This window comes from Symphodus melops, assembly GCF_947650265.1.
Source record: "Symphodus melops genome assembly, chromosome: 6".
NCBI lineage: Eukaryota > Metazoa > Chordata > Actinopteri > Labriformes > Labridae > Symphodus > Symphodus melops.
Window position 1 is genome coordinate 1,029,473 of NC_136696.1, and position 27,181 is coordinate 1,056,653.

Consider the following 27,181-nt stretch of genomic DNA (forward strand, 5'->3'; position numbering starts at 1 on the left):
ACTGGGAGAGTTTCAGTTTAGTTTGGTCCAGCAGTTTGACAATTCTCCTTGAATAAGTCTTTATATTTACGAGTGACTGAAATACCCAGATAAGAGAATTTGCTATTTTCAACTTTCAAAGGGAGGTTGCTAAAGTCTAATGAGCGTGCTTCATTGTTGATGGGGAAGATTTCACTTTTATGGAAGTTTAGTTTATATCCATGGTGTTGACTGAACTGATCAAGCAGTGATAAGACATGCATCTTGTCCCATCTCCCCCATCCCATTTTCAAGCCCAGCACAGTTTAGCAGATGGCTGTTCCGTCATGATCCGGGTCTGCTGAAGATTTCTGCCTGTTAAAAGGAAGTTTTTTCTTGCCACGCTATGACGGATTAAGCTGGGCTCTTGTAATATAGCCATCAGTAAGGTCCTTTACCTGCTTTTTGTAAACATAACAATGAGCAGGGTCTTGTTACCTGCTCTTTTGTTAATGTTAACAGACAAACAGTAAGGTCCTTTACCTGCTTTTGTAAAGTGTCTTGAGATAACGCCTGTTATGAATTGACGCTATATAAATAAAGATTGATTGATTGATTGATGGGGCAGAGAGGTCGTCGGGTCCGATATGAACAGCAGGAGGTCAAGAGGTAAAGAGAGACCTTGTGTTCTCTGCCGTTCCTCTCAACACCTGATATGGCCTTACAACTGCGGAGGGCAATGGCTAGAGTTTCAATAGCTAAATCGAATAGCATTGGGCTTAGAGGGCAGCCCTGGCGAGTTCCCCGATGTAGATGAAATGGTTTTGACCGCTGGGAATTTGTGTGGATTGAAGCAGAGGGATTAGAGTATAGCAACTTTATCCATGAAGTAAACATTGGACCAAAGCCGAATTCATCTAAGGTACTAAATAAGAACTTCCATTCGATGCGGTCGAATGCTTTTTCAGCGTCCATGGAGACCACACACTCAGGGGTCTCCCCGGAGCTCGTATAGATAATATTAAACAAACGCTGCATGTTGAAATAAGATTGTCTGTTTTTTTGGAACTGTATTTTTATTAAACAGACACAATACAAAACAGAACAATCCTTGACAACATCATAGAATATATGACAGTGCAAAAAACAAAAGTCCAAAAAGCAAATAAATTAATAAATAAGAAAAATAAAACCCTGTTGGGTCCCATGGAGCTTAATAATGTCAATGTATGAAAAATAAACGGACAGTTAAGACATTACAAGATAGTGTGGGGTTCCCCTCAGTTAGAGAGGTATCTTGTTATAGGTAGCCACCTCCTCACAAATACATCAGCCCTCAGTTGTAATTGAGCAGTTAAAGCCTCCATTCCATACACCTCCCTCAACTTCTGTTTCCACTGTGCCACTGTAGGTGGCTGTGGATTCATCCATTTTACTGTCACCATTTTCCTAGCAGTCATCAGGAGTACATGCAACAGGTGCTTTTGGTCTCTGGTGTACATGTCTTCAGGAGTTACATCTAAGAGAAACTGAATTGGGGTGAATGGTAAATCAATTCCCATAATTGTATCGATCTCTCTCTTTATCCCCTTCCAAAAAGGAAGCATCATTGGGCAATCCCAAAATATGTGTGAGTGATCGCCAACCATTCCACATTTTCTCCAACAGTATATCACAGCTGGGTTGTCTATAAATTTGGCAACCACCGAAGGCGTCTTAAAGAACCTTATCTTCATCTTCCAGTCAAACTCCTTCCATGTGTTACTATTAATACCCTTATGACATCCAATGCATATTGTTTCCCATTCTCCATCTTCGATTATAATGTTTAACTCCAGCTCCCATTTATTTTTGATATGAAAAGTATTGTCTGGTATGTCCAGTAACAGATTTCTGTATATATGGGAAACATGTTTCTTGTTAGGTAGCTGGTGTCTACTTATATTAATAAAATATGTCTCTACATTTGTTGGAGCGTTTTTAATTATATTCCAATCTTTATGGCTTGTGATGTAGTGTCTAATCTGAAAATATCGGAACATATCACTCTGGGGTAGAAAGAATTTGTCTTGGAGATATGAGAATGGCTGTAAAACATTGTCACAGAAAAGCTGATCAAGGACCCTTAGATTTCTGTCTGCCCATCTCTTAAAAGTGATATCTGTTGTTGAGGGGGGGAAGTTCAGATTACCAACAATCTGCATAGCACGTGAAAGGGCTGTTGTCCCTCTAATTCTCTTTTGGACTGTCGACCATATTTTTAAGGTGTGTTTCACCCATACATTTTTGATTTCCAATTTCTCCTGGGACTGCTTGCTCAGGAACACTAGGACAGATAGAGGTATAGCTGGCAATGAATTCTGCTCTATGTTTACCCATCCCGATTCCATATCATTGTTAATCCAGGCTACCACTGCTGTTAGTTGTGCTGCCCAGAAATAATATTTTATATTAGGGAGGCTGAGTCCACCCCTGTCCTTCCCAAGAGTGAGCGTTTTAAGTCTCACCCTTGGTCTCTTGTTTTGCCATATAAATCTAGATATAAGCTTGTCCAGCATATTAAAGGCCGATGTTGGGATCCCAATTGGGAGGGACTGAAATAAGAACAAAAGTCTAGGTAGTACGTTCATTTTAACCGCCTCTACTCTACCCAGAAGTGATAACGGTAGCATATCCCATCTTGCAAGTTCATTTCTAAATGTCTCAAATAATTTTTTATAATTAGCCTGGTATAGTTGTCCTACTTGGGGAGTGAGTGTGATTCCTAAATATCTGAAACCCTGTTTAGATCTGCGAAAGGACACTACATCATCAAGCTGGCTAGGCCATGCCCCAGACACCATCATCGCTTCTGATTTACTAGTATTAACTTTATAACCAGATACTAGACCATATTCATTAAGATTTTCTAAGAGAGCTGGGACTGAATGGACGGGATTTTCAATAAATAATAATATGTCGTCTGCGTATAGCGCTATTTTATGTTGGTTTCCACCCTCATCTCTCATTCCTTGTATAAGGGGGTTACTTCTAATTAGTTCCGCGAGGGGTTCAATGCTGAGAGCGAACAGAGCTGGGGAAAGTGCATCTCCCTGCCTCGTCCCCCGTCCCAGATCGAAGAAATCGGAGTATTGGCCATTAACTCTCACTCTTGACCGCGGGTTCATATAAAACACTCCAATCCAACTTAAAAAAGTGTCATTAAAGCCCATATGAGCCAGTGTTTGCTCCAAAAATTTCCAATCCAATCTATCGAATGCTTTCTCAGCATCTAGGCTGAGAAGCATTGATGGAGTCTTTCTATCAGAAGCAATAGATTGTAGATTTAGAGCTCGTCTAACATTATTGGTGCCCTGTCGTTCTATTTGCCAAGATAGAGGTCAAGATTTTTAAATCCTGACAGAGCAAACTTATAGGCCGATATCCCATACATTGAGTGGGGTCCTTTCCTTCTTTATGTATGACTGTGATGATTGCCTCTGACCAGGTTTTTGGGGGGTCCCTTTCATCCAGTGCATAATTATATACCCGACATAAAATTGGGGCTAGCTCATTAACAAAAACTTTATAATATTCCCCAGAGTATCCGTCGGCACCTGGGGATTTACTGTTCTTTAACTTACTTATACTATCAATTATTTCCTGTACTGTTATGGGGGAACATAGCACCTCAGCCTCATCCTGTGATAAACTATTTAATTGGATCGATTCCAAAAGGTTTGTTATTTTCTCCTTCTTCCCTAATAATTCTTGACCTTCATATAATTTTTTGTAATATGCAGCAAACGCCTCTGCTATTTCTTTTGGTTGGGAGGTGATTTTATTCGTGTCAGGGTGTTTAATTTTAGGTACCACACGGTTCGATTGAGCTTTCCGTAACTGAAAAGCCAACAACCTACTTGCTTTATTACCCATTTCATAGTATTTTCTTTTCACAAATCTGAGCATTCCCTCTGCTTTGTATGTGAGTAAATCGTCTAATTTTTGTCTCTCCTGTTTTAATAATTCTAATGTATTTCCTCTTCTTGATATTTTGTGTTCTTTTTCTAACCTCGTAATTATAGTCTCCAGTTCAAGTCTCATGGCTTCTCTTTGTTTTTTTATTCTCGACGTAATTTGAATGATATGTCCTCTCATAACTGCTTTGGCGCCATCCCATAAAATAGATGGAGTAACCTCTCCACTATCATTTATATCTATGTATTCTTTTAGTCTATCACGTAGTTCCTGTTGAATCAGGGGGTCATTCAGTATCGAGACATTAAGTCTCCAGTATCTGAATTGTTTTTCTTGACCTAAATTTATTTTCATCCTAATGGGACCATGGTCCGACAAAGTTATGGGTTCTATTTTGCATTCTGTCACTCTATGTACATCAACCTTTGAAACAAGAAACATGTCCAATCTGGAGTAACTTCCATGAACTTGGAACCTATATGTGTAGTCTCTATCTCTGGGATGGTGATATCGCCATACATCAATCAAGCCCAATCCATCCATCATTCCCAGAACAGAAACTGATTTTCTGGTTCGAGGTCCTTTCTCAGCAGGTAGTCGGTCCATACTTGAATTTAGTACACAGTTATAGTCCCCCCCAACCACTATGATTCCCTCCCCTTCATCTGCCAATTTGGAAGCTATTTTCTTAAAAAAATGTGGACAGTCCTCATTTGGTGCATACAAGTTCAAGAATGTAAATCTATTTTCCCCAATCGTACCTATCACCATGGTGTATCTGCCTTCCTTGTCTTTCAGTACTTTCTCGCTTTTAAAAAAGACATTCCTTCTGATTAAAATAGCCACCCCTCTTTTCCTCCCTCCTTCATGAGATGCGCTGTATATTTGTTCCACCCAATCCCTCCTCAATTTCAGGTGTTCCGCCTCAGATAGGTGTGTCTCCTGTAACATCGCAACTGAACAATGTAAAGCTTTAAGTTGGTTGAGTATTTTCTTTCTTTTAACTGGACTTCCCAAACCTTTTATGTTGTAGCTAACCACAGTCAAACCTTCCATATAACACTACTTTTAACCCTTTGTATTCTTCTTATAAATGCCATATGCATGCGTTGTAAAAGTCCTATCAGTTGTCAAGGTAGTAACATAAAACAGAACAGAAACATTGAACATTTTCCAATAAAGAACATCAGGAATCAAACCTGTCCAACTGGCTTCCAAGTCCTCAACTGGCCTACCTCCAAAAGTGACCAGTCCCCGTGTGGAACCGGGCGGAGGGTGGCGGAATCCCTCCGGGATAATGTCACATTGTGCAGCAGTCCCCCTCCATCGGGTAGATTGCTGCGGCCCTATGATGGCTGAGTGTAGATCACTCAAATTGAGTCAACTGCAGCTGATGCCACAAACCAAAACGACCAAATAATATGCTATTATTACATTCTGGGCTCGGCAAAGTGTAAGTAAAAATAAATTAAATAATAAAAAAAAGTATAGGTTTTCAGGAATTAAAAGTTATTTACAGAAATATATATGCCCAGCAACACCACTGTAATATGAGGGTAATAAGAACTTTTGACTTTAGCCCATCTAACCAAAAATTATTCACAGCTGTTCATGTCTTATCTTTGCATAATTGCAGTTATTTCAAGGGAAGAAAAACCTGCAGTCTTTTTCCGTAAACATGTTGGCGTTCCGACCGCCTCGGTTGGTGTCCCGTCTCTCCCACCTGTGTCTGGCCAGCTCTCGCTCCACTTTATCCCGCTCATCAATTCGGAACTGGATGTTGAGGTCCTGAAGTACAGGTGCTGCGTCCATCACCGTCTGGAAAGTTTTTTCCTCTGAGCCCACCGTCATCCTTAACCGAGCTGGGTATATGCACTTTGCCTTAATATTTTTCTGCTTCAGCTGTTTAACAACATATCTGACCTGAGCGCGTTTCCTCTGCAGCTCAGGTGAGTAATCGTTATCAAAGTAGATCTGCCTCTCACCCATCTTCACTGTGCGCTGTCTCCAAGCTTGCTGAAGGATCTGTTCCTTCACTGTATAGTCCGCAAATCTAATCACGATGGAGCGAGGGGGGTCATTTTCTTTCGGTTTCGGCATAAGCCCTCTGTGCGCCCGGTCAATCCTAATGTCATCTTCTTTTAGCGGCAGGTCAGTCAGCACCGTCGGCAGTAACTTTTTAATGAAGGCCACCATGTCTCTTCCTTCGCTTCCTTCAGGAACCTGATACAGCCTTAGGTTTTGCCTTCTCGCCCGGTTCTGAAGATCCTCACATCGTTCAACAAGTTCCGCCTCACGTTGCAGCAGGAAGCTAATGGCTTTTCCGTGAGCCGCGGTGGTCTCCTCCGTGATTGTTATACGCTCCTCTGCGTCAATAACCCTCTTTTCCAGCTTTGTTAGTTGTGCACTCAAACCTCCAACTGATGTTTCAAGTCTTGTGAATGATTCCTTACTTTGGCCTTTAAATTCCTTTACATCCGTCCTCATCTGTAGAATGTCCCCCTGTATTTCTCGGTTCGACTGGACGATAGCTTGCAGCATCTCCTCCATATTTTTAGCGGCAGCTTCGGTGTTTTTGCTAGCGCTAGCTGCGTCAGGCTTAGCAGGCTTATTAGCTTCAGTTGTTTCCGACGATTTTTCATCCCCTTCTTTGTTTCTAAACTGATATCTGGAGAGTCTATCGCCAGCGCTCATCTTTGTGGTGTCGCTGGGCAAGTTTTTTGCCGAGTTTTGTTCAAATGTCGCTTGGTAAGTTGGTCAATCAGCAGAGCTCAAACTTTTGCGTCCTTCTTGAACATCGCGCCGCCGGAAGTCCCAGATTGTCTGTTTTTAATAATACCAGTTTGGTCCTCTGAAATAATAGTGGGAAGTATGTTTTCTAATCTGTGAGTTAAGATCTTGGCTAGGACTTTATTATCTGTATTCAAAAGAGAGATGGGTCTATAGGAGGCGCAGTCCAGCGGGTCCTTTCCTGTCTTAGCTATGAGCTTTATACAAGCCTCATTAAATGATGGTGGGAGAGAGCCCTTTGAGTGTGATTCAGACAAAACTGCACATAACTGTGGAGAAAGTAAAGATGAGAATTTCTTGAAAAAGTCAACCGGAAAGCCATCAGGGCCAGGACATTTTCCAGACTGCATTGAAGAGATGGCTGAGACGATTTCTGATTGGGTTATGGGCTCTTCCAATCTCTTTCTACAGTCTGGAGAGAGTTTGGGAATTGAAAGATTTCTTAGGAAGTCGATGGTAGCGTTGTGATCAACATGAGACTCTGAGGTGTAGAGCTGTGAGTAGAAGTCTCTGAAAGCTTCATTTATTTTTAAATGCTCCAAAGTTGTGAGACCATTGGGCATCCGTATCTCAGGTGTACTTTGTTTAACTCTGCTACCTTTGAGTTGGTTGGCGAGTAGTTTTTCAGGCTTGTCACCATGTAGGTAAAACATGGACTTATTTTTTAGAAGTAGATTTTCAGTAGAATGAGTTGTGAGAAGATCTAATCTGGTTTGAAGTTCTACACGTGTTTTATAGAGGTCGGAATTTTTACTTTGGGCATAATGTTTGTCGATGTCTTTAATTTGGTCAGCCAGCTCATCGCGCTCTCTACAGGACCTTCGTTTCAATTGTGCAGTGTATGATATGATCTGCCCCCTGAGATATGCTTTAAGCACGTCCCACACTATTAAGCTAGATATGTCAGGGGAGTTGTTAGTAATAAGAAAAAAGACAATTTCTTCCTCCATAAATTTTACAAATTTATCGTCCGACAGTGAAGTTCTATTCAGTTGCAAATGCCTGCTTTTCTGTGGGACTCCAGGCAGGGATACTGTCAGAGTGACGGGAGCATGGTCAGAGATAATTATACTTTCATAAGCACAGGAATGGACAAGCGGGAGAAGCTGGATATCGAGAAGAAAATAGTCAATCCTGGTGTACGTGTGATGGACATGCGAAAAGAAAGAATAATCTCTATCGTTGGGGTGTAGGGAGCGCCACACGACACGGACTCCATAGTTAGAGAGGAATGTCTGGATAGTAGAGGCTGATTTACTCGGTATAATAATGTTGGAAGAGGATCTATCTAAAACTGGGTCAAAACAACAGTTGAAATCTCCTCCGAATATGACAGAGTATGTGTTCAAGTCCGGGAGTAATGAAAAAAGTTTCTCAAAAAAGGACGCATCATACGAATTAGGGGCATAGACATTTACAAAAACGACGATAAAATGAGATATTTTCATTAATCAGTATCGAGACCCCTCTGGCTTTGGCTTGAAAGGAGGAGTGAAACCTCTGCCCTCTCCAGCACCACAAAAGTCGATCGCTATCGGATTTGCGAATGTGAGTTTTCTGTAGGAATGCTATTTCTGTCTTAAGCTGTTTGAGGTGTGAGAAGACCTTTCTTCTTTTAATAGGATGGTTAAGGCCCTTGACATTCCAGCGTACAAATTTCAGATGCCTGTCCATATAGCTCGACGAAGAGGGATGAAGTGTAAAAAAGGTAGACCATAGAATAGTCCTATGCTAAAGCTGAAAAATGTGTAAACTGGTTTTATGTGTGGACAGCTAAAATATTGCTGGTAGCGACTATACCCCTTACCTCCCTCCCCACCCCAAAAAAGAAGGCTGCTAAAAAAAAAAAAGCAGCGAGCTCTTAAAAACCATTGTCAAAACGACCACACTTCCTATCTTGCACTAACTATAGAGTAACTCCAGTAAAAAAGAAAAATAAACGTGCGTATAAGACCTTATAGAATTAGAGTAAAATTATGCTTCATTTTTCCACAGTAGTGGCAAAAAATGAGAGGGGGGAAAAAACACAAACAACCCCACGGCAGGATGCTGAGAATACAATACAGAGCTACAGTGATAGGGAATTAAATCTTATAGAAACAAGTAGGTTCTGGACCGTCATATCTGTACTAAACGTTATGATGAGCAGGGGACGGTTATATAAAAACTGGTAGAACGAACACAGTATTCATGTGTAATAAAACTGACACAAGAGAAGTATACATGAGCAGACATTTCTGGTAGCTGACTTAGCTATAGACTGCGTAATGGCATTAACAGATGTAACAGAACAGAGTTACTCACGTGCGGGCGAAATGAATGACATACTGACAGGTAACAGAGCGCATAGTGCTGCACGTGCCGAGCACCGTGCGTTATACTGTTGCAGATATTGCTACCATTTATGTGTCCACATACACCAGGTCGCCCATTCAGGTAGAAGTCGGTGGCTGAGAGAGGTTATTGATGTAGTCTTGTGCCTCCACAACGGAGCCGATCCACTTTCTCGCTCCACTCTGCAGAGTGAGGCGAAGCCGCGCCGGGTAGAGTAGAGCAGGCTTTAGGCCGCGCTTGTAAAGTTCTGCCATGACGTCCTTATATTCTGCTCGCAGGTTGATGATTTCTGGGCTGTAGTCTTCCACAACACGAATTGTTTGTTCACGATATTCGAGTTTCCCTCTCCACCGCGCTTCCCTGATGAGGAGATCTTTCGCCTGGTACCAGTACAACCGCAGAATGACCGGGTGCGGTCGCTGTCCGGGGGCCGGTTTAGCTGCTAGCGAGTGATGAGCTCTATCAATGTCAGGAGGGGACGGCAGCGTCTCGGTTCCAAAAATCTCACACAGCAATTTAGAGAAGAATTCAGTGGGTCGCCCACTTTCTATGGACTCTGGAAGGCAGAGGATGCGAATATTTTGGCGTCTGCTGCGGCTTTCCAAGTCTGTCACTTTGGCCTTTAGCTTCACGTTGTCCTCACGCAGAGCGTGGTGCCTTCGAGGTCCAAAACCTGCTGGCTCAGGTCTTCAGTGACAAGCTCGAGGGAGGAGACACGCTGGCCATGTTCTTCCATTGCAAGTCGTGTCTGGTCGAGTTTGGAGTTCAGCTGAGTAAACGAAGTTCTGAATTCAGCAGCTATCTCCTCTCAGTGTTTTTCAAGCAGCCTCCAGTGTTTAGCTAGCCTCGTCTTTTTTGCTCAATTTAGTGGCTTTGGACGCCATTTAAAAAAGGATTTGAGCTAAGTTGAGGGAAAGAGTAGGAAAAATATCAAATTATTCCAGAATTTGAAAGGGATTAAAGGGCAGGGTGGTGTGGAAAGTCAACAATTTACCGGAGCACCTGCGCCACGCATCTACTCCATCTGCCTGTCTCCTGGAAGTTCCTCATCTTATCTTTTATCTCTACAGAAAAACACAGAGGTCTGTTTCTGTGGAGGAGCTGCTGTCCAGATGTGCTTTGTGTCAGGACGTCCTGAGAGATCCATTTTCTACCAGCTGTGGACACTGGTTCTGCAGACAGTGTCTCACCTCATACTGGGACCAGCCTACTTCATCAGGAGAGTCCTCCTGTCCCCAGTGTGGACAAAGATCTGTAATAAGACGAGGACTGCAGATATCCAGTCAGTCCAGCACTGAAATCAGTAAGACTGAAGTCACAGAGTCTGAAAACAAGACTTTATCATTTATTACATTTGTTGTTAATGCTGTTAATATTTACATTAAAATAGTCAAATGTATCAATATAATTTAACCTGGTTATATTTAATATGTTCTTCTTCTCTTGTAGCAGCACACATTTTTCACAGGGAGGTTTGTGTGTCAGTCAGTTTGTTTAATAAATCCAGTCTCAGGATATGTTTCTTCTCTTTCAGCAGATAGAGGTCAGCAGGAGGTTATAGGTGAATATAAGATCAGTCTGAGGAAGAGATATGAACATGTGACTGAAGGAAGTGAAGAAACAGGAAGGAGAATCCTCCTCAACAGGATCTACACTAAGCTCTACATCACAGAAGGGCATAGTGAAGAGGTGAACACCCAACATGAGGTGAGACAGATGGAGACAGACTCTAAAAAGAAGAAGACCCTCCATGAGACTCCAATCAGGTGCCAGGACATCTTTAAAGCCTTACCGGACCAACAGGAACCAAAGACAGGAGCTCAACCCGACCAACAGGAACCAAAGATAGGAGCTCAACCCGACCAACAGGAACCAAAGACAGGAGCTCAACCCGACCAACAGGAACCAAAGCCAGGAGCTAAACCCGACCAACAGAAACCAAAGACAGGAGCTCAACCCGACCAACAGGAACCAAAGCCAGGAGCTAAACCCGACCAACAGGAACCAAAGACAGGAGCTCAACCCGACCAACAGGAACCAAAGACAGGAGCTCAACCTGACCAACAGGAACCAAAGATAGGAGCTCAACCCGACCAACAGAAACCAAAGACAGGAGCTCAACCCGACCAACAGGAACCAAAGCCAGGAGCTAAACCCGACCAACAGAAACCAAAGACAGGAGCTCAACCCGACCAACAGGAACCAAAGCCAGGAGCTAAACCCGACCAACAGGAACCAAAGACAGGAGCTCAACCCGACCAACAGGAACCAAAGACAGGAGCTCAACCCGACCAACAGAAACCCATCAGAGTGGTTCTGACAAACGGCGTGGCTGGTGTTGGAAAAACCTTCTCAGTGCAGAAGTTCACTCTGGACTGGGCCGAGGGCTCAGAGAACCAAGACGTCAGTCTGCTGATCCTGCTTTCATTCAGGGAGCTGAACTTGGTCAGAGATCAGCGCTACAGTCTTCTTGAGCTGCTCCGTGTTTTCCATCCAACATTACAGAAGCTGGCAGCAGAGACGCTCGCTGTCTGTAAACTGTTGTTCATCTTTGACGGCCTGGATGAAAGCAGACTGTCATTGGACTTCACAAACAGGGAGGTTGTGTCTGATGTCACACAGAAGTCATCGTTAAACACACTGTTCACAAACCTCATCAAGGGGAATCTGCTCCCCTCAGCACTCATCTGGATCACTTCTCGACCTGCAGCAGCCAATCAGATCCCTCCTTCATGTGTTGACAGGGTAACAGAAGTACAAGGCTTCACTGACGCCCAGAAGGAGGAGTACTTCAGGAGGAGGTTCAGTGATGAAGATCTGTCCAGCAGAATCATCTCACACATCCAGACATCCAGGAGCCTCCACATCATGTGTCTGATCCCGGTCTTCTGCTGGATCACTGCCACAGTTCTGGAGCACATGATGAGCACAGAGCAGAGAGGAGAGCTGCCCAAGACCCTGACTGACATGTACTCACACTTCCTGCTGGTTCAGACAAAGAGGAAGAAGAACAAGTACAGTGAGGGACGTCAGGCGAGTCCTCAGAAACTCACTGACTTTGACAGAGAAGTTCTTCTGAAGCTGGGGAGGCTGACGTTTGAACATCTGGAGGACGGAAACATCATGTTCTACCAAGAAGACCTGGAGCGGTGTGGTCTGGATGTCACAGAGGCCTCAGTGTACTCAGGAGTTTGTACAGAGATCTTCAAAACAGAGTGTGTGATGTTCCAGAAATCAGTCTACTGCTTTGTTCATCTGAGCGTTCAGGAGTTTCTGGCTGCAGTCTACATGTTCCACTGTTTCACCAACAGGGAGAGAGGTGTAGTGGAGGCTTTCCTTAAAGACATCCAACACAGGGAATCATCTGGACTACTGGATACTTTTATAAAGAAGATTTTGAACGTTTTCAAAACTCCTGAAAGCTATGACTTATCTCTCGAAGTCTTCCTGAGAGGTGCCATGGAGAAATCCCTGAAAAGTAAGAATGGTCAGCTGGACCTGTTTGTTCGCTTCCTTCATGGTCTTTCTCTGGAATCAAACCAGAGACTCTTAGGAGACCTGCTGGGTCAGACAGACAACAGTCCAGAAATGATCCAGAGAGTCATCAACTACCTGAAGGAGATGAACAGTAAAGATATCTCTCCTGACAGAAGCATCAACATCTTCCACTGTCTGATGGAGATGAAGGACCTCTCAGTCCATCAAGAAATCCAAGAGTTCCTGAAGTCAGAGAACAGATCAGAGGAACTCTCTGAGATCCACTGCTCTGCTCTGGCCTACATGCTGCAGATGTCTGAGGAGGTTCTGGATGAGCTGAACCTGCAGAAGTACAAGACATCAGACCAGGGACGACTGAGACTGATTCCAGCTGTGAGGAACTGCAGGAAGGCAGAGTAAGTCCAGATGTGATTAAATATGAGTATAAATAAAGTAACAATAAGCCGTTTAGTTCTTCATATATATATAATATATAATCTCTCTGTTTGTGAAAACAGAGTTCATCTATATTCAGTAAATGAAGAATATTTGTCTCTGTCTTGATTCAAAGCGCTTGGACATTTGTGTTTTCCTCCTTCATGGACTCAAGAGTAAAGTCTGAGTTGTGTTAGCGTGCGTGAAAAGGAACGTTTGATGAGTTTGTCTGTCCCGACTTCATGCTGACAGTAAGAACTTAAAGTAACACAGCTAACGAGAGGTTGATTAGTAACAGTGACATGATGAGTGAAGTTACCAACAGTCACGTCTTACATCACGTTACAGACAGAAGGTGGATCAAAAAGTCAAGCAGCCAAAATAATAGATTTCAGTACATTGAACTGTGTTAGTCAGGTATTATGTTGTGTTGGATCAGATCATTTGGATCAGATCACAGATTGAAGTCATGGATGATTTTATTGGCCGCTCTCCTCTGAACTGCCCCTTTGACAACTTTACAAATCCCGAACAAGAATCCATCTGAGAATAATGAATTTACTAAAAGCTACAAAAACAAGATTTTCGTTTGGATTGTCCGTCAATTAAGTGGCGGCCATGATAAGAGCCGTTTGAATTCTCTAAGAGTTAAGGAAAGGAGGCTCAATGCTTCCTTTATATATATATATATATATAATAATATATATAATATGTATACCACGGCAGACTCACGTCACTGATCTCCGCCGCCGTCACATTATTATGACATCACCGAGTGAAGTTTCCTAACACCTTTCCTAAGTCCTTTCTGAAGTCTCCTCACACCTTTCACTAAGTCCTTTATGAAGTCTCCTAACACCTTTCCTAAGTCCTTTATGACGTCTCCTAACACCTTTCCTAAGTCCTTTATGAAGTCTCCTAACACCGTTCCTAAGTCCTTTATGAAGTCTCCTCACACCTTTCACTAAGTGTCACAGGTTAGCAGGCAGGAAACAGGAGAGGAGGACCCAATTGCAGAAAATAACTAAAGATTTATTTAACAAAAAGATAAAACAAAAACTTACTTAACAAACTAAATCCAAAACGTCTCAAAAACCAAAAACCCAAAAACCAGGAGGAGAAAACACAGGGAGCAGGGAGATGAAACATTCCAGGACGTCAGACCACGAGACACGAACGACAAAGACAATACAATGAACCGACAAGAGACTGAGGAAAAACACAGAGACTAAATAGACAGGGGTAATTGGACACAGGTGAGACTAACGAGACAGGTGAGGAACATCAGGGTAATCACTAAGGCGGGAAACACAAGGAACAAAGAACACTGAGACAAGTACAACCAGACACTGACACCACAACCAAAACCAGATATACAAAATAAAACAGGAAACACTAATGACTAGACTTAAAACACAAGACCGGAAATAAACTAACATGCTACATAGGAGGACACAAGGATACAGGAAAACACACTACGGACTAAAGTAAAACAGACTATGAAACATTAAAGCGCAAGGGAAATAATGAACTAAAACAAGATTAAATACAGAACAAAAAACCAAACCATGACAGTACCCCCCTCTTAAGGGACAGCTCCCAGATGTCCCAAAAACTCAAAAAACCACCCCAGGGTGGGTGGAGGGGGTCCGGAGGAGGGACTCCGGACGTTCAGGCATACAAGCCATAGTCAGTTCGGGTAGACGGCCCGGAGGCCGAACAAACACGGGAGAGAGCTCTGGGGGACGGCCGGGAGGCCGAGCAGACACGGGAGAGAGCTCTGGTGGACGGCCAGGAGGCCGAGCAGACACGGGAAAGAGTTCTGGGGGACGGCCGGGAGGCCGAGCAGACACGGGAGAGAGTTCTGGGGGACGGCCGGGAGGCCGATCAGGCACGGGAGAGAGTTCAGGTGGGCGGCCCGGAGGCCGATCAGGCACGGGAGAGAGTTCAGGTGGGCGGCCCGGAGGCCGATCAGGCTCGGGAGAGAGTTCAGGTGGGCGGCCAGGTGGCCGAGCAGTGAAGGGCAGGACCTTTTCCAAGGGCCCAGGAGCCAGCCCGATTAAAGACGAAGGAACGTCTGGTGTCGGCTGGACTGCCGAGAAGGAGACGTCAGGAGTCGGCTGGAACACAGAGGAAAGCTCAGGTGTCGGCCTGACCACAGAGGAGAAAACTTCAGGTGTCAGCCAAACCAGCGAGGAGACGTCGTTGGACGTTGGCCAGACCGCCGAGGGAAGCTCAGGCATCGGCTGGACCGCAGAGGAGACGTCGTCGGATGTCGGCCAAACCAGCGAGGAGACTTCGGCGGGCGTCGGCCCGTATGCCGAGGGAACCTCAAATTGACGACGACGGGGTTCAGCAGGCACGGGAACAGGAAGCTGACAACGCTCTGCCGAAGCTGGTGGCAGACGGCGTTCAGCAGGCACGGGGACAGGAAGCTGACAACGCTCTGCCGAAGCTGGTGGCAGACGGCGTTCAGCAGGCACGGGGACAGGAAGCTGACAACGCTCTGCCGAAGCTGGTGGCAGACGGCGTTCAGCAGGCACGGGGACAGGAAGCTGACAACGCTCTGCCGAAGCTGGTGGCAGACGGCATTCAGCAGGCACGGGGACAGGAAGCTGACAACGCTCTGCCGAAGCTGGTGGCAGACGGCGTTCAGCAGGCACGGGGACAGGAAGCTGACAACGCTCTGCCGAAGCTGGTGGCAGACGGCGTTCAGCAGGCACGGGGACAGGAAGCTTACAACGCTCTGCCGAAGCTGGTGGCAGACGGCGTTCAGCCGGAACGGGGACAGGAAGCTTACAACGCTCTGCCGAAGCTGGTGGCAGACGGCGTTCAGCCGGAACGGGAACAGGAAGCAGACGGCGCTCTGCCGGAACGGGAACAGGAAGCAGACGGCGCTCTGCCGGAACGGGAACAGGAAGCAGACGGCGCTCTGCCGGAACGGGAACAGGAAGCAGACGGCGCTCTGCCGGAACGGGAACAGGAAGCAGACGGCGCTCTGCCGGAACGGGGACAGGTAGCAGACAGCGCTCTGCTGGAACGGGGACAGGTAGCAGACGGCGCTCTGCTGGAACGGGGACAGGAGGCAGACAGCGCTCTGCTGGAACAGGAACAGGAAGCAGAGGCTTAGTATCGGGCTGAGGCTCTGGGGAGCACAAGGGCAGAGTTACTGGGGGGCTGGGCAACCGGGAGCCACGGCGACCACCTCTCCTTTTGGGCCCACCACGAGTGCCAGTAAAAATGGCCAGGCGGGTGCCATCAAATGGAGACTGCTCCGAGTCACCATGAGGCCGAAGCCAGGACTGAGGTTTAGGCTGCTGTGGTCTGGGTTGAGGACTAGGCTGAGACCTGGACTGAAGCCTGAGCCAAGGCTTTGTGGAGCCTTCTGGCTCTAAGTACAAGTCCATTAAAAAATCCACCAGAGCCTCAGAGGATATGGAGTCCGGACACCGTGTTGCCCGGCCTCGTCTCCTCCTACCTCTTGTGCCAGGGAAAAAAGCAAGCCTTGTCCCCTCCCAGGGAGAAGGTTTGTCATTTAACCAAAAATCTTCTGCTGGGTCCATTTCTGGTCGGTTCATTCTGTCACAGGTTAGCAGGCAGGAAACAGGAGAGGAGGACCCAATTGCAGAAAATAACTAAAGATTTATTTAACAAAAAGATAAAACAAAAACTTACTTAACAAACTAAATCCAAAACGTCTCAAAAACCAAAAACCCAAAAACCAGGAGGAGAAAACACAGGGAGCAGGGAGATGAAACATTCCAGGACGTCAGACCACGAGACACGAACGACAAAGACAATACAATGAACCGACAAGAGACTGAGGAAAAACACAGAGACTAAATAGACAGGGGTAATTGGACACAGGTGAGACTAACGAGACAGGTGAGGAACATCAGGGTAATCACTAAGGCGGGAAACACAAGGAACAAAGAACACTGAGACAAGTACAACCAGACACTGACACCACAACCAAAACCAGATATACAAAATAAAACAGGAAACACTAATGACTAGACTTAAAACACAAGACCGGAAATAAACTAACATGCTACATAGGAGGACACAAGGATACAGGAAAACACACTACGGACTAAAGTAAAACAGACTATGAAACATTAAAGCGCAAGGGAAATAATGAACTAAAACAAGATTAAATACAGAACAAAAAACCAAACCATGACACTAAGTCCTTTATGAAGTCTCCTAACACCTTTCCTAAGTCCTTTATGAAGTCTCCTAACACCTTTCCTTCACCCTGTGATGTTTTCACGGGGTGAAGGAAAAAAACCTGACACTGAAAACACAACCTCAACAAGATATTACAAAATAAAACGGGAAACACCAAACTAGGAACCTTAACATAGGAAAAAATATTACGGACAACATTCTGTAGAAGGACACAAGGATACAAAGTAAGACAGGAAACAGTGAAGACTAGAACTATAATATAAATCAGAAAACACACAGGGAACAATGAGAACTAAAAACAGGAAATCAGAAATAAATCATGACATCAGAGAAACACGTTTACAAGTGATGGAAATGTTTGTTAACAAAATTAAAATTAGATGAAAATATGAAGACGTTCCTTTAAATAACATTATCTACCATTTGTTTTACAACAGGTTTAGTAGCTGTGGACTATCAGTGACTCACTGTGAAGTCGTGGCCTCAGCTCTGAAGTCCAACCCCTCCCATCTGAGGGAGCTGAACCTGAACTACAACAAGCTGCAGGATTCAGGAGTGAAGCTGCTGTCTGCTGGACTGAAGAGTCCAAACTGTAGACTGGAGACTCTGAAGTAAGACTACAGGTTTCATTTCTCTCTTCACGTTAATATGATGAGAAGCTAAACTTTAATAGAGTCAGTCGAGGATTTAAAACATAAAGTACAAACATGAGATGATGTCAGTCTTTCAGACAGCGCTGTCATCAAAAACAACAAACGTCTCTCTGTCATCAGAAAAGGACGAACACAAGATGAAGTGAGAAAATGAAACCTGAGGGGGAAATCACTGAGAACAAGAGAGAGATACTGATCATATATTAAAGAAAGATGAAGATGTGACGGTACATTTCTTCTGACAGCTGCAGCTGTAAAACCTGGAATCAGGGTTCCCACGCGTCCTGGAAAACCTGGAAAATGATCAATGCATTTTCCATTCATGGAAAACATGTAAAATGATAAAAATGTCAAATGTCCTGGAAACTGTTTAGTTTCCCTGGAAATGTATTTATCCTCCCCCAGCCAATGTGAACGGATCAAAAGTTCTGCGCATGGATTTGTCCACTTATCTTCTGACAACATGAAGACACAGCGCTTCTTTGCCGGCGCAGCGCCCCACGTGACGCTACCCAACACAGTCACATGAATGATTGTCATTATCAGCACATCATCACCATTACTTACTGTATGTTTATACTCTAGTGCCAAGAATGCAGACTATCAGACAGAATGCTATTTGGACTTTCAGAATAAAAGACAGTCTTAAGATAACCTGAAGAACTCCTCACAGAAGATCACAACAGATGGATCAGTGTTCCTGTCTCACCACAGCCATGACAGCACACATGTGAGAGGGAGTTTTACATGTTCTTAAATCTGCTTGGTGTGATAAAGGTCATATGTGTCATTTTAATTCTAGGAATTGTATATCTTCCACATTTAGATAAGGCTGTAGTGTTTTAAAAGCAGCCTCCCACAGTGGTCAGGGATAAGCCCAAGACCCTCTCTCATTGGTGTTTGATGCAGGATAAGCTGTCAGAGGAGGCAGTGGACCAATCTCCTCCCTGAAGTTCTCTCCCTCAGTCTGAAGTCAGTGAAAGGCCTCATCCTTTATGATGTGTCCCAGGTGGTTTAAAGGGTAGTCTAAGCCTACCCTGGAAGTTTCCATGTTCAGTTTGTCAGTGTTCTAGCAGCAGCTGTTAATAAGGGCGTGATGGTTAAGACCACCCATTAAAGGCTTCTGTAAGGATTGAACAACATCACAGCTGAATGAAAGAATTGTCTCTTTTAAAAGAGTTTAAGGGTGGAACCATGAAGCTGATAAAGAGACAGACTTGCTCTGTTCATAAAGGAGATTTTCCTTCATCCATATAGACGTAGACTTCACATGATGATGCTAAAACAATTCAAGTAGAAAACAGGAAATGAAGCGTCTGACCTTCAACAAGAATGACACATGATCATGTTACCTTTTTAAAGATTTGTTACTAAACAGTCAGAGTTTCAATATAAATACATTTAAATTATAGATATTTTATAGAACATGTTTGATTTTACACACACACACACACACACAGAGACATACACACACACACACACACACACACACAGACAGTCCCAGGTGTGTGTAGCTCAGTAGAGTAGTGGGTGTGTAATCTTGACTGAGATCAGTAACATGTTGGTGTCTTTATTGACATGAACAGCTGGATGAATGTTTGGATGATGTCTGTAGAAAGCTGACATTTGAATGATCCACAATAACACAATGACAAAGTCTCTCTACTTATTTTAGGGACACACTCACTGATTGGACCTAGTTATGTTCTTATCATCTCATTCATCATTCTTTTTATTCTCTTCTTTTATTCTTTATTCAGATTGTGGGACTGCAGTTTGTCAGAGATCAGCTGTTCTTCTCTGGCCTCAGCTCTGAAGTCCAACCCCTCCCATCTGAGACATCTGGACCTGAGCTGGAACAAGCTGCAGGATTCAGGAGTGAAGCTGCTGAGTGATTTTCTGCAGAGTCCAAACTGTAGACTGGAGACTCTGAGGTCAGTTCACTTCTTCTCTGTTTGTGTTTTACATCTCATGTGTTTGATTATCAGCTGAAACATTTTCATGTTCACATGTTTCTGACCTCCATGAAGTTTTAGATTTAATGCTGTTCATGTTCATTTTCTTGTTTGAATCTGCATCATCAACAAATCTGATTTTTAACAAAATACTTTAAATGGAGTTTTATTCAAGTGCTAACAAGTGCTTACCCATACTTCAGATACTTTTTCTGAACTCTTCATTTCAAAATAGAACACATCTTTCTCTGCACACACTTTCTTTACCAAAACACTGGAAATCTGACTCAACATTAATTTATTTTGTCAAAGAATAACACCAGTTTTACAAGGTACATGCAGTCAATGAAAGTACACTAGGTTTTAAAATCCTGGTTATTGTTGACATTACACAAACTGCATAGACTTGTTTGTTGCAGTTTTACAGGTATTTGCATGCAAAACATGCAATCCAGCGTTTTTACACTAAGTGTATTGATTGGGAACTGTATGTCCACATGTTCACATTCAAAAGCATTCCATCAGTTCAACAACATTAAGACTCAGCGCCCCACGTGATGCTAGCAGCCAATCAAACTGCATTTCAAATATTTTATAACCCAGAGAGTTCTAGTGGGAGGGTCGTTCACTGAGTAGCTGTGAGTCACTGTGAGCTAACATATTTCTGATTTCAGCAGAGCGGGAGCTTCCAGGTCATTTAACATTGAACAGGTCATCTTAATGGGCTACATTTCACTTTTTTACCCAACACTCATCAAAGCTATGCTATGTGCTACTCATACTATGTATTATGTAGCTTCCTGCATCTACTTTTCCCTGCTCCTCTCTCTGCTGTCATGACTGAAAGCATCGCAGAGACCGCTGACACCAGCATACATGCACACACACACACACATAAAAACACGCACACACAGACACTGGAGCTCCAGCCTCCATGTGCGGCGCGCCTCTTTTAACTTAAAGTGCATCAGCTCACAGTTGATCCATAAAACAGAGTTGAGAACTTGTGATCAGGTCAAACAGTCGACTTTTCTCCGTTCACTCTCAACGTGTCTGCAGCTAGCATAACGATAGCAAAGTCCTCTCACAGTCTCTGTAGTCTGTGAGCGTCTCCACTCTGACTCTGTGAAACAGTGCTGAGTTATAAACACTGTAGGTATAGTGCACGCTGAATGCATGTGCAGCAGGTGTAGGCAGATACACACCCGTCTAATAATGAGCAGGATGATTATATGAAGGGTCTCATGTTGTCAAAGATAAGTCAAGAGAGAACTTGTTTAGTGGAGTCAAAAAGTTCATTTAGGACCCTGAGTGCCGCTGACGAGGTGGTCCACACGAGTATTTCTCACATCATTCTCACCTGTGCGCCGACGTGAGTGGCCGCATATCCAGTAGCTCCGTCCCTGTCGTACTCGTCTTGATATGTTATTCGTTTGTTTTGGCTCTGTGCCAACTTCTGCTTTATATTTTGTATAGTACACTTTCAGTGTAAAAATGTATGTATCCTATGGATACTTTTTCGTGTTTTCGCGGAAATAGCAGCGGAAAACTCTCTTATTCAAGGGAGAAGCTGCTCTCACTCCGGTCAGCGGGACAAGCCGGCATCGTTCACCCAATACCTGAACAGCTGAGACGGCGGTACAGAGGCTGTCGAGCCGGGGCTATGCCAAAGGCTAAGCTAGCGGCTAATCGATGGAGGTACAAGCCCTCGGTTCCGGTGATAGTCATGGGGAACGTAAACTGTCTAACCAACAAGACAGACGAGCTGGCTGCTCTCGTGAGGAACAATCGGACATTTAGAGAGCGCAGTTTAATGTGCCTCACAGAAACCTGGCTGACTAAAAACACCCCGGACGCTAACGTGGATCTACCGGGCTTTACTACAGTCAGAGCGGACAGAGACACGAAACGTAGCTGCAAATGGAAAGGAGGAGGACTCCCGCTGTTTATTAACACCAGATGGTGCCACCATGGACATGTTACTGTGAAGAAGGCAACGTGCAGAAAAGACATCGAGCTGCTGGCGGTAGGTCTCCGTCCTTACTACATGCTCAGAGAGTTCTCTCACGCCATTGTTGTTTGCGTTTACATCCCTCCGCGTGCGCACGCCGAGACCGCGTCTGACGTCATCCACTCTAACATCGCGAGATTACAAACGCTGCACCCTGATGCTTTCATTGCCATCTCAGGTGACTTTAACCATGTTACATTGAACTCCACACTACCGGACTTTCACCAGTTTGTAAGCTGTCCCACCAGGAAGAACAGGACAATAGACCTCCTGTATGCAAACGTGAAGGACGCCTACACTGCCACCCCCCTACCACCTCTGGGTAAGTCCGACCACAACCTGGGCCTACTCAAGCCACAGTACAAGACTAAGATCCAGAGACAACCGGTAACAACACGCACTTTTAGAAAGTGGTCTCCTGAGGTAGAGGAGGCGCTCAGAGACTGTTTTGAGACGACTGACTGGAGTGCCCTGCAAGAGACCCATGGTGATGACATTGAGGGGGTCACACACTGCACAACTGACTACATGAACTTCTGTATGGACATTGTGGTTCCCACTAAAACTGTGCACTGCTTCCCGAATAACAAGCCCTGAATCACCAGCGATGTCATGGAGATCCTTAACAGGAAGAAAAGGGCATTCAAGGAGGGAGACCAGCCAGAGCTGAAGCGTGTGCAGGGGGAACTCAAGGTCAGACTCCGAGAGGCAAAGGAGGAGTACAGAAGGAAGGTAGAACAGAAGCTGCAGCAGAACAACATGAGGGAGGTCTGGGAGGGCATGAAAACCATCACAGGCTGCAAGAAGAAAAATAACGCAGAAGACGGTGACCCTGAGAGAGCAAACCAGCTCAACTTGTTTTTTAACAGGTTTGACAGCCCCGTCCCTGCAGCCAGTGCCTGTCCCCCCAGCACCCCTCCACACACCCCCCTCCTCTCACCCCCCCCAACACCTCCACAAGGACAAACTCATTCTCCAGTGACAATCCATCCCCCCTCCCCCCCACCATCACCAGAGACCAGGTGAGCAAGCAGCTGAAGGGACTCCGCCCCAGGAAGGCAGCAGGCCCGGACAAGGTGTGTCCCAGGATGCTAAAGGCCTGCTCTGCTGAGCTGGGGGAGCCACTTCCGCACGTCTTCAACATGAGCCTGCGGCTTGGGAAGGTTCCTGTGCTCTGGAAGACCTCGTGCCTCACCCCGGTCCCCAAGAAGAAAAACCCCAGTGAGCCAGGCGACTTCAGATCTATCGCTCTGACATCCCACGTTATGAAGACCTTTGAACGGTTGCTGCTCCAACACCTCAGACCCCAGGTCCAACACGCACAGGATCCCCTGCAGTTTGCATACCAGGCAAAGGTGGGCGTGGACGATGCCATCCTCTATCTTCTACACAGGGCTTACTCTCATCTGGACAAAGGGAGCAGCGTGATGAGAATCATGTTCTTTGATTTCTCAAGCGCTTTCGACACCATCCATCCCCTCCTACTGAGAGACAAGCTGACCGAGATGAGGGTGGACTCGCACCTGGTGAGGTGGATCACGGACTACCTCACAGAGAGACCACAGTACGTCAGATTGAAGGACTGCACATCTGAGACTGTGGTCAGCAGCACCGGAGCACCACAGGGGACTGTGCTCTCCCCTGTCCTGTTCACCCTGTACACCTCTGACTTCCAGTATAACTCTGAGCTCTGCCACATGCAGAAATACTCAGACAACACTACGATAGTTGGTTGTGTCAGGGATGGACAGGAGGAGGAGTACAGGAGCCTGATCGAGGACTTTGTGACGTGGTGCAGTGACAACCATCTGCAGCTAAACACCTCCAAGACCAAGGAGATGGTGGTGGACTTCCGAAGGAACAAACCACATCTAGAACCTGTTTCCATCGGGGGGGTCGACGTGGAGGTGGTCAGGACCTACGGTTACCTGGGGCTGCAGCTGGATGACAAGCTGGACTGGTCGCCTAATATGGACACTACCTGCAGGAAGGGAAAGAGTCGACTGTACTTCCTGAGAAGGCTGGGGTCCTTCAAAATCTGCAAAAAGCTGCTGCAGATGTTCTACCAGTCTGTGGTGTCCAGCGTCCTCTTCTACGCCGTGGTGTGCTGGGGAGGAAGCTGGAAGAAGAGGGACGCAGCACGCCTGGACAGACTGGTGAGGAGGGCCGGCTCTGTGGTGGGTACAGAGCTGGACTCACTGGTGACAGTGGTAGAGAAGAGGTCTCTGGACAAAATGCTCTCCATCATGGACAACACACACCACCCTCTGCACAGCACCTTCACCGGGCAGAGGAGCATGTTCAGCGACAGACTGCTGTCACAGTTGTGCTCCACAGACAGACTCAAGAACTCTTTTGTCCCCCTATAGGCCATAAGACTGTACAACACTTCACTGTCACGGCAGGGAAGAAGCACACGGTGAACCCTGGACTCATTTTTCACTTTTTTTCTCACTCCTCATCTGCACTGCTGACCTCAGAGTCAGCCTCCAGTTGGACACTTTAATGCATATTGATAGTTACCTTACTGAGCACAGGTCACTTTAATGATAATCACCCTAATCATGTCTGGTTTCATCCTACTGTTGTGTTTAGCTACATCTGTAATGGTTGACATGATCACCCTAACTAGGTCAAGTTTCACTCTATTGTCTTCAACACTTAATGCTAATCTGCTCCTCAATAGTTGGGTACTTTAATGGCAATCACCCTAATCACTCCTGGTTTCACCTTATTGTTTTGGACACTTAATGCTAATCACTGCTCCCCTATGTTGCGGAGCCCAATTTGCGTTCCTGCATTGACTGTTTAATGACTGTACTCACACCTCTGGCACTACCTCAAACACCTCTGTACATGCACATGTAACTAGTTTCTAGAAGGCCAGCACGTTGTTTCTAAGGCTCTTTAACTGTTTACAGGTCTCTTTTACTCAGCACATCAATCAGTCAAATTAGCTTGAATTTCATAACTTTTAAATCACATGTAATTCAGCGGGCTTGACAGGTTGATTAAACAGCTAAAATGGACAGAAATAGACTGTTTCAAATGTGTGTTGTCCTCTTTTTACAGGAGTAACTATGTCAGAGACATGCATATTCAAAAATGAGTGGATGGAAGAAAATAACTGAGCTGCAGAGTAAACTGAAATGAAACAAAAGAAATTGCTTTTCAGTGATTTATTGAAAATATACAAACATTTTTAATTGTAGTGCACCAGAGAAAGTACCAGTAAGAGAAAAGAGCGGGTTGAGTTAGGAATTGCCTCGTTGAACATTTTAACTCCAGTGTGTCATGCTGATGAAGTGCTGTAATCTGTGGGTGTGTTTGTATTATTCTAAGATACATTTGTCATCATTATTTTTAAAAGATAAAACTGAGAAAGAATCTGGTTAAATGCAAGTTAAAAACTGCAGTAAAGAACACTTCCAGAGAAAGAGGGGGACGGGGGAATGTGTACCACGTGATAACTTGAGTCTTTAGTGGCTGAAAACGTCCTGGAAAAGTCCTGGAAAATTATTTCAGGGAAAGAGTGGGAACCCTGCAGGAAACATGACAGATGAACAGTCACATGAATGATTGTCATTATCAGCACATCATCACCATTACTTACTGTATGTTTATACTCTGGTGCCAAGAAGGCAGACTATCAGACAGAATGCTATTTGGACTTTCAGAATAAAAGACAGTCTTAAGATAACCTGAAGAACTCCTCACAGAAGATTACAACAGATGGATCAGTGTTCCTGTCTCACCACAGCCATGACAGCACACATGTGAGAGGGAGTTTTACATGTTCTTAAATCTGCTTGGTGTGATAAAGGTCATATGTGTCATTTTAATTCTAGGAATTGTATATCTTCCACATTTAGATAAGGCTGTAGTGTTTTAAAAGCAGCCTCCCACAGTGGTCAGGGATAAGCCCAAGTCCCTCTCTCATTGGTGTTTGATTCAGGATAAGCTGTCAGAGGAGGCAGTGGACCAATCTCCTCCCTGAAGTTCTCTCCCTCAGTCTGAAGTCAGTGAAAGGCCTCATCCTTTATGATGTGTCCCAGGTGGTTTAAAGGGTAGTCTAAGCCTACCCTGGAAGTTTCCATGTTCAGTTTGTCAGTGTTCTAGCAGCAGCTGTTAATAAGGGCTTATTCCATACAGGGCGTGATGGTTAAGACCACCCATTAAAGGCTTCTGTAAGGATTGAACAACATCACAGCTGAATGAAAGAATTGTCTCTTTTAAAAGAGTTTAAGGGTGGAACCATGAAGCTGATAAAGAGACAGACTTGCTCTGTTCATAAAGGAGATTTTCCTTCATCCATATAGACGTAGACTTCACATGATGATGCAAAAACAATTCAAGTAGAAAACAGGAAATGAAGCGTCTGACCCTCAACAAGAATGACACATGATCATGTTCCCTTTTTAAAGATTTGTTACTAAACAGTCAGAGTTTCATTATAAATACAATTAAATTATAGATATTTTATAGAACATGTTTGATTTTACACACACACACACACACACACACACACACACACACACACACAGACAGACAGACAGACAGACAGACAGACAGACAGACAGACAGACAGAGACACACACACACACACACACACACACACACACACACACACACACACACACACAGTCCCAGGTGTGTGTAGCTCAGTAGAGTAGTGGGTGTGTAATCTTGACTGAGATCAGTAACATGTTGGTGTCTTTATTGACATGAACAGCTGGATGAATGTTTGGATGATGTCTGTAGAAAGCTGACATTTGAATGATCCACAATAACACAATGACAAAGTCTCTCTACTTATTTTAGGGACACACTCACTGATTGGACCTAGTTATGTTCTTATCATCTCATTCATCATTCTTTTTATTCTCTTCTTTTATTCTTTATTCAGATTGTGGAGCTGCAGTTTGTCAGAGATCAGCTGTTCTTCTCTGGCCTCAGCTCTGAAGTCCAACCCCTCCCATCTGAGACTTCTGTACCTGAGCTTCAACAATCTGCAGGATTCAGGAGTGAAGCTGCTGAGTGATTTTCTGCAGAGTCCAAACTGTAGACTGGAGACTCTGAGGTCAGTTCACTTCTTCTCTGTTTGTGTTTTACATCTCATGTGTTTGATTATCAGCTGAAACATTTTCATGTTCACATGTTTCTGACCTCCATGAAGTTTTAGATTGAATGCTGTTCATGTTGATTTTCTTGTTTGAATCTGCATCATCAACACATCTGATTTTTAACAAAATCCTTTAAATGGAGTTTTATTCAAGTGCTAACAAGTGCTTACCCATACTTCAGATACTTTTTCTGAACTCTTCATTTCAAAATAGAACACATCTTTCTCTGCACACACTTTCTTTACTAAAACACTGGAAATCTGACTCAACATTAATTTATTTTGTCAAAGAATAACA

At 44.6% G+C, this 27,181-nt stretch overlaps 2 protein-coding genes across 2 annotated transcripts in view; both read left to right on the plus strand.

Annotated features, from left to right (window-relative positions):
• LOC306825396 (uncharacterized protein) overlaps positions 1–27,181 on the plus strand; it is a 498,202-nt gene that overhangs the window by 318,927 nt on the left and 152,094 nt on the right. Inside the window, exon 12 of the mRNA XM_079346114.1 lies at positions 26,668–26,841. Coding sequence (XP_079202240.1) covers positions 26,668–26,841 — 174 coding nt within the window. The remainder of the gene's footprint in view (positions 1–26,667; positions 26,842–27,181) is intronic.
• Positions 9,021–12,490, plus strand: LOC306825785 (uncharacterized protein; the record flags this gene model as incomplete). Its single annotated transcript, XM_079346742.1, has 5 exons — positions 9,021–9,039; positions 9,687–9,795; positions 10,110–10,342; positions 10,574–11,121; positions 12,482–12,490. The coding sequence occupies 5 exons, from the start codon at positions 9,021–9,023 to the stop codon at positions 12,488–12,490; spliced, it is 918 nt and encodes a 305-aa protein (XP_079202868.1).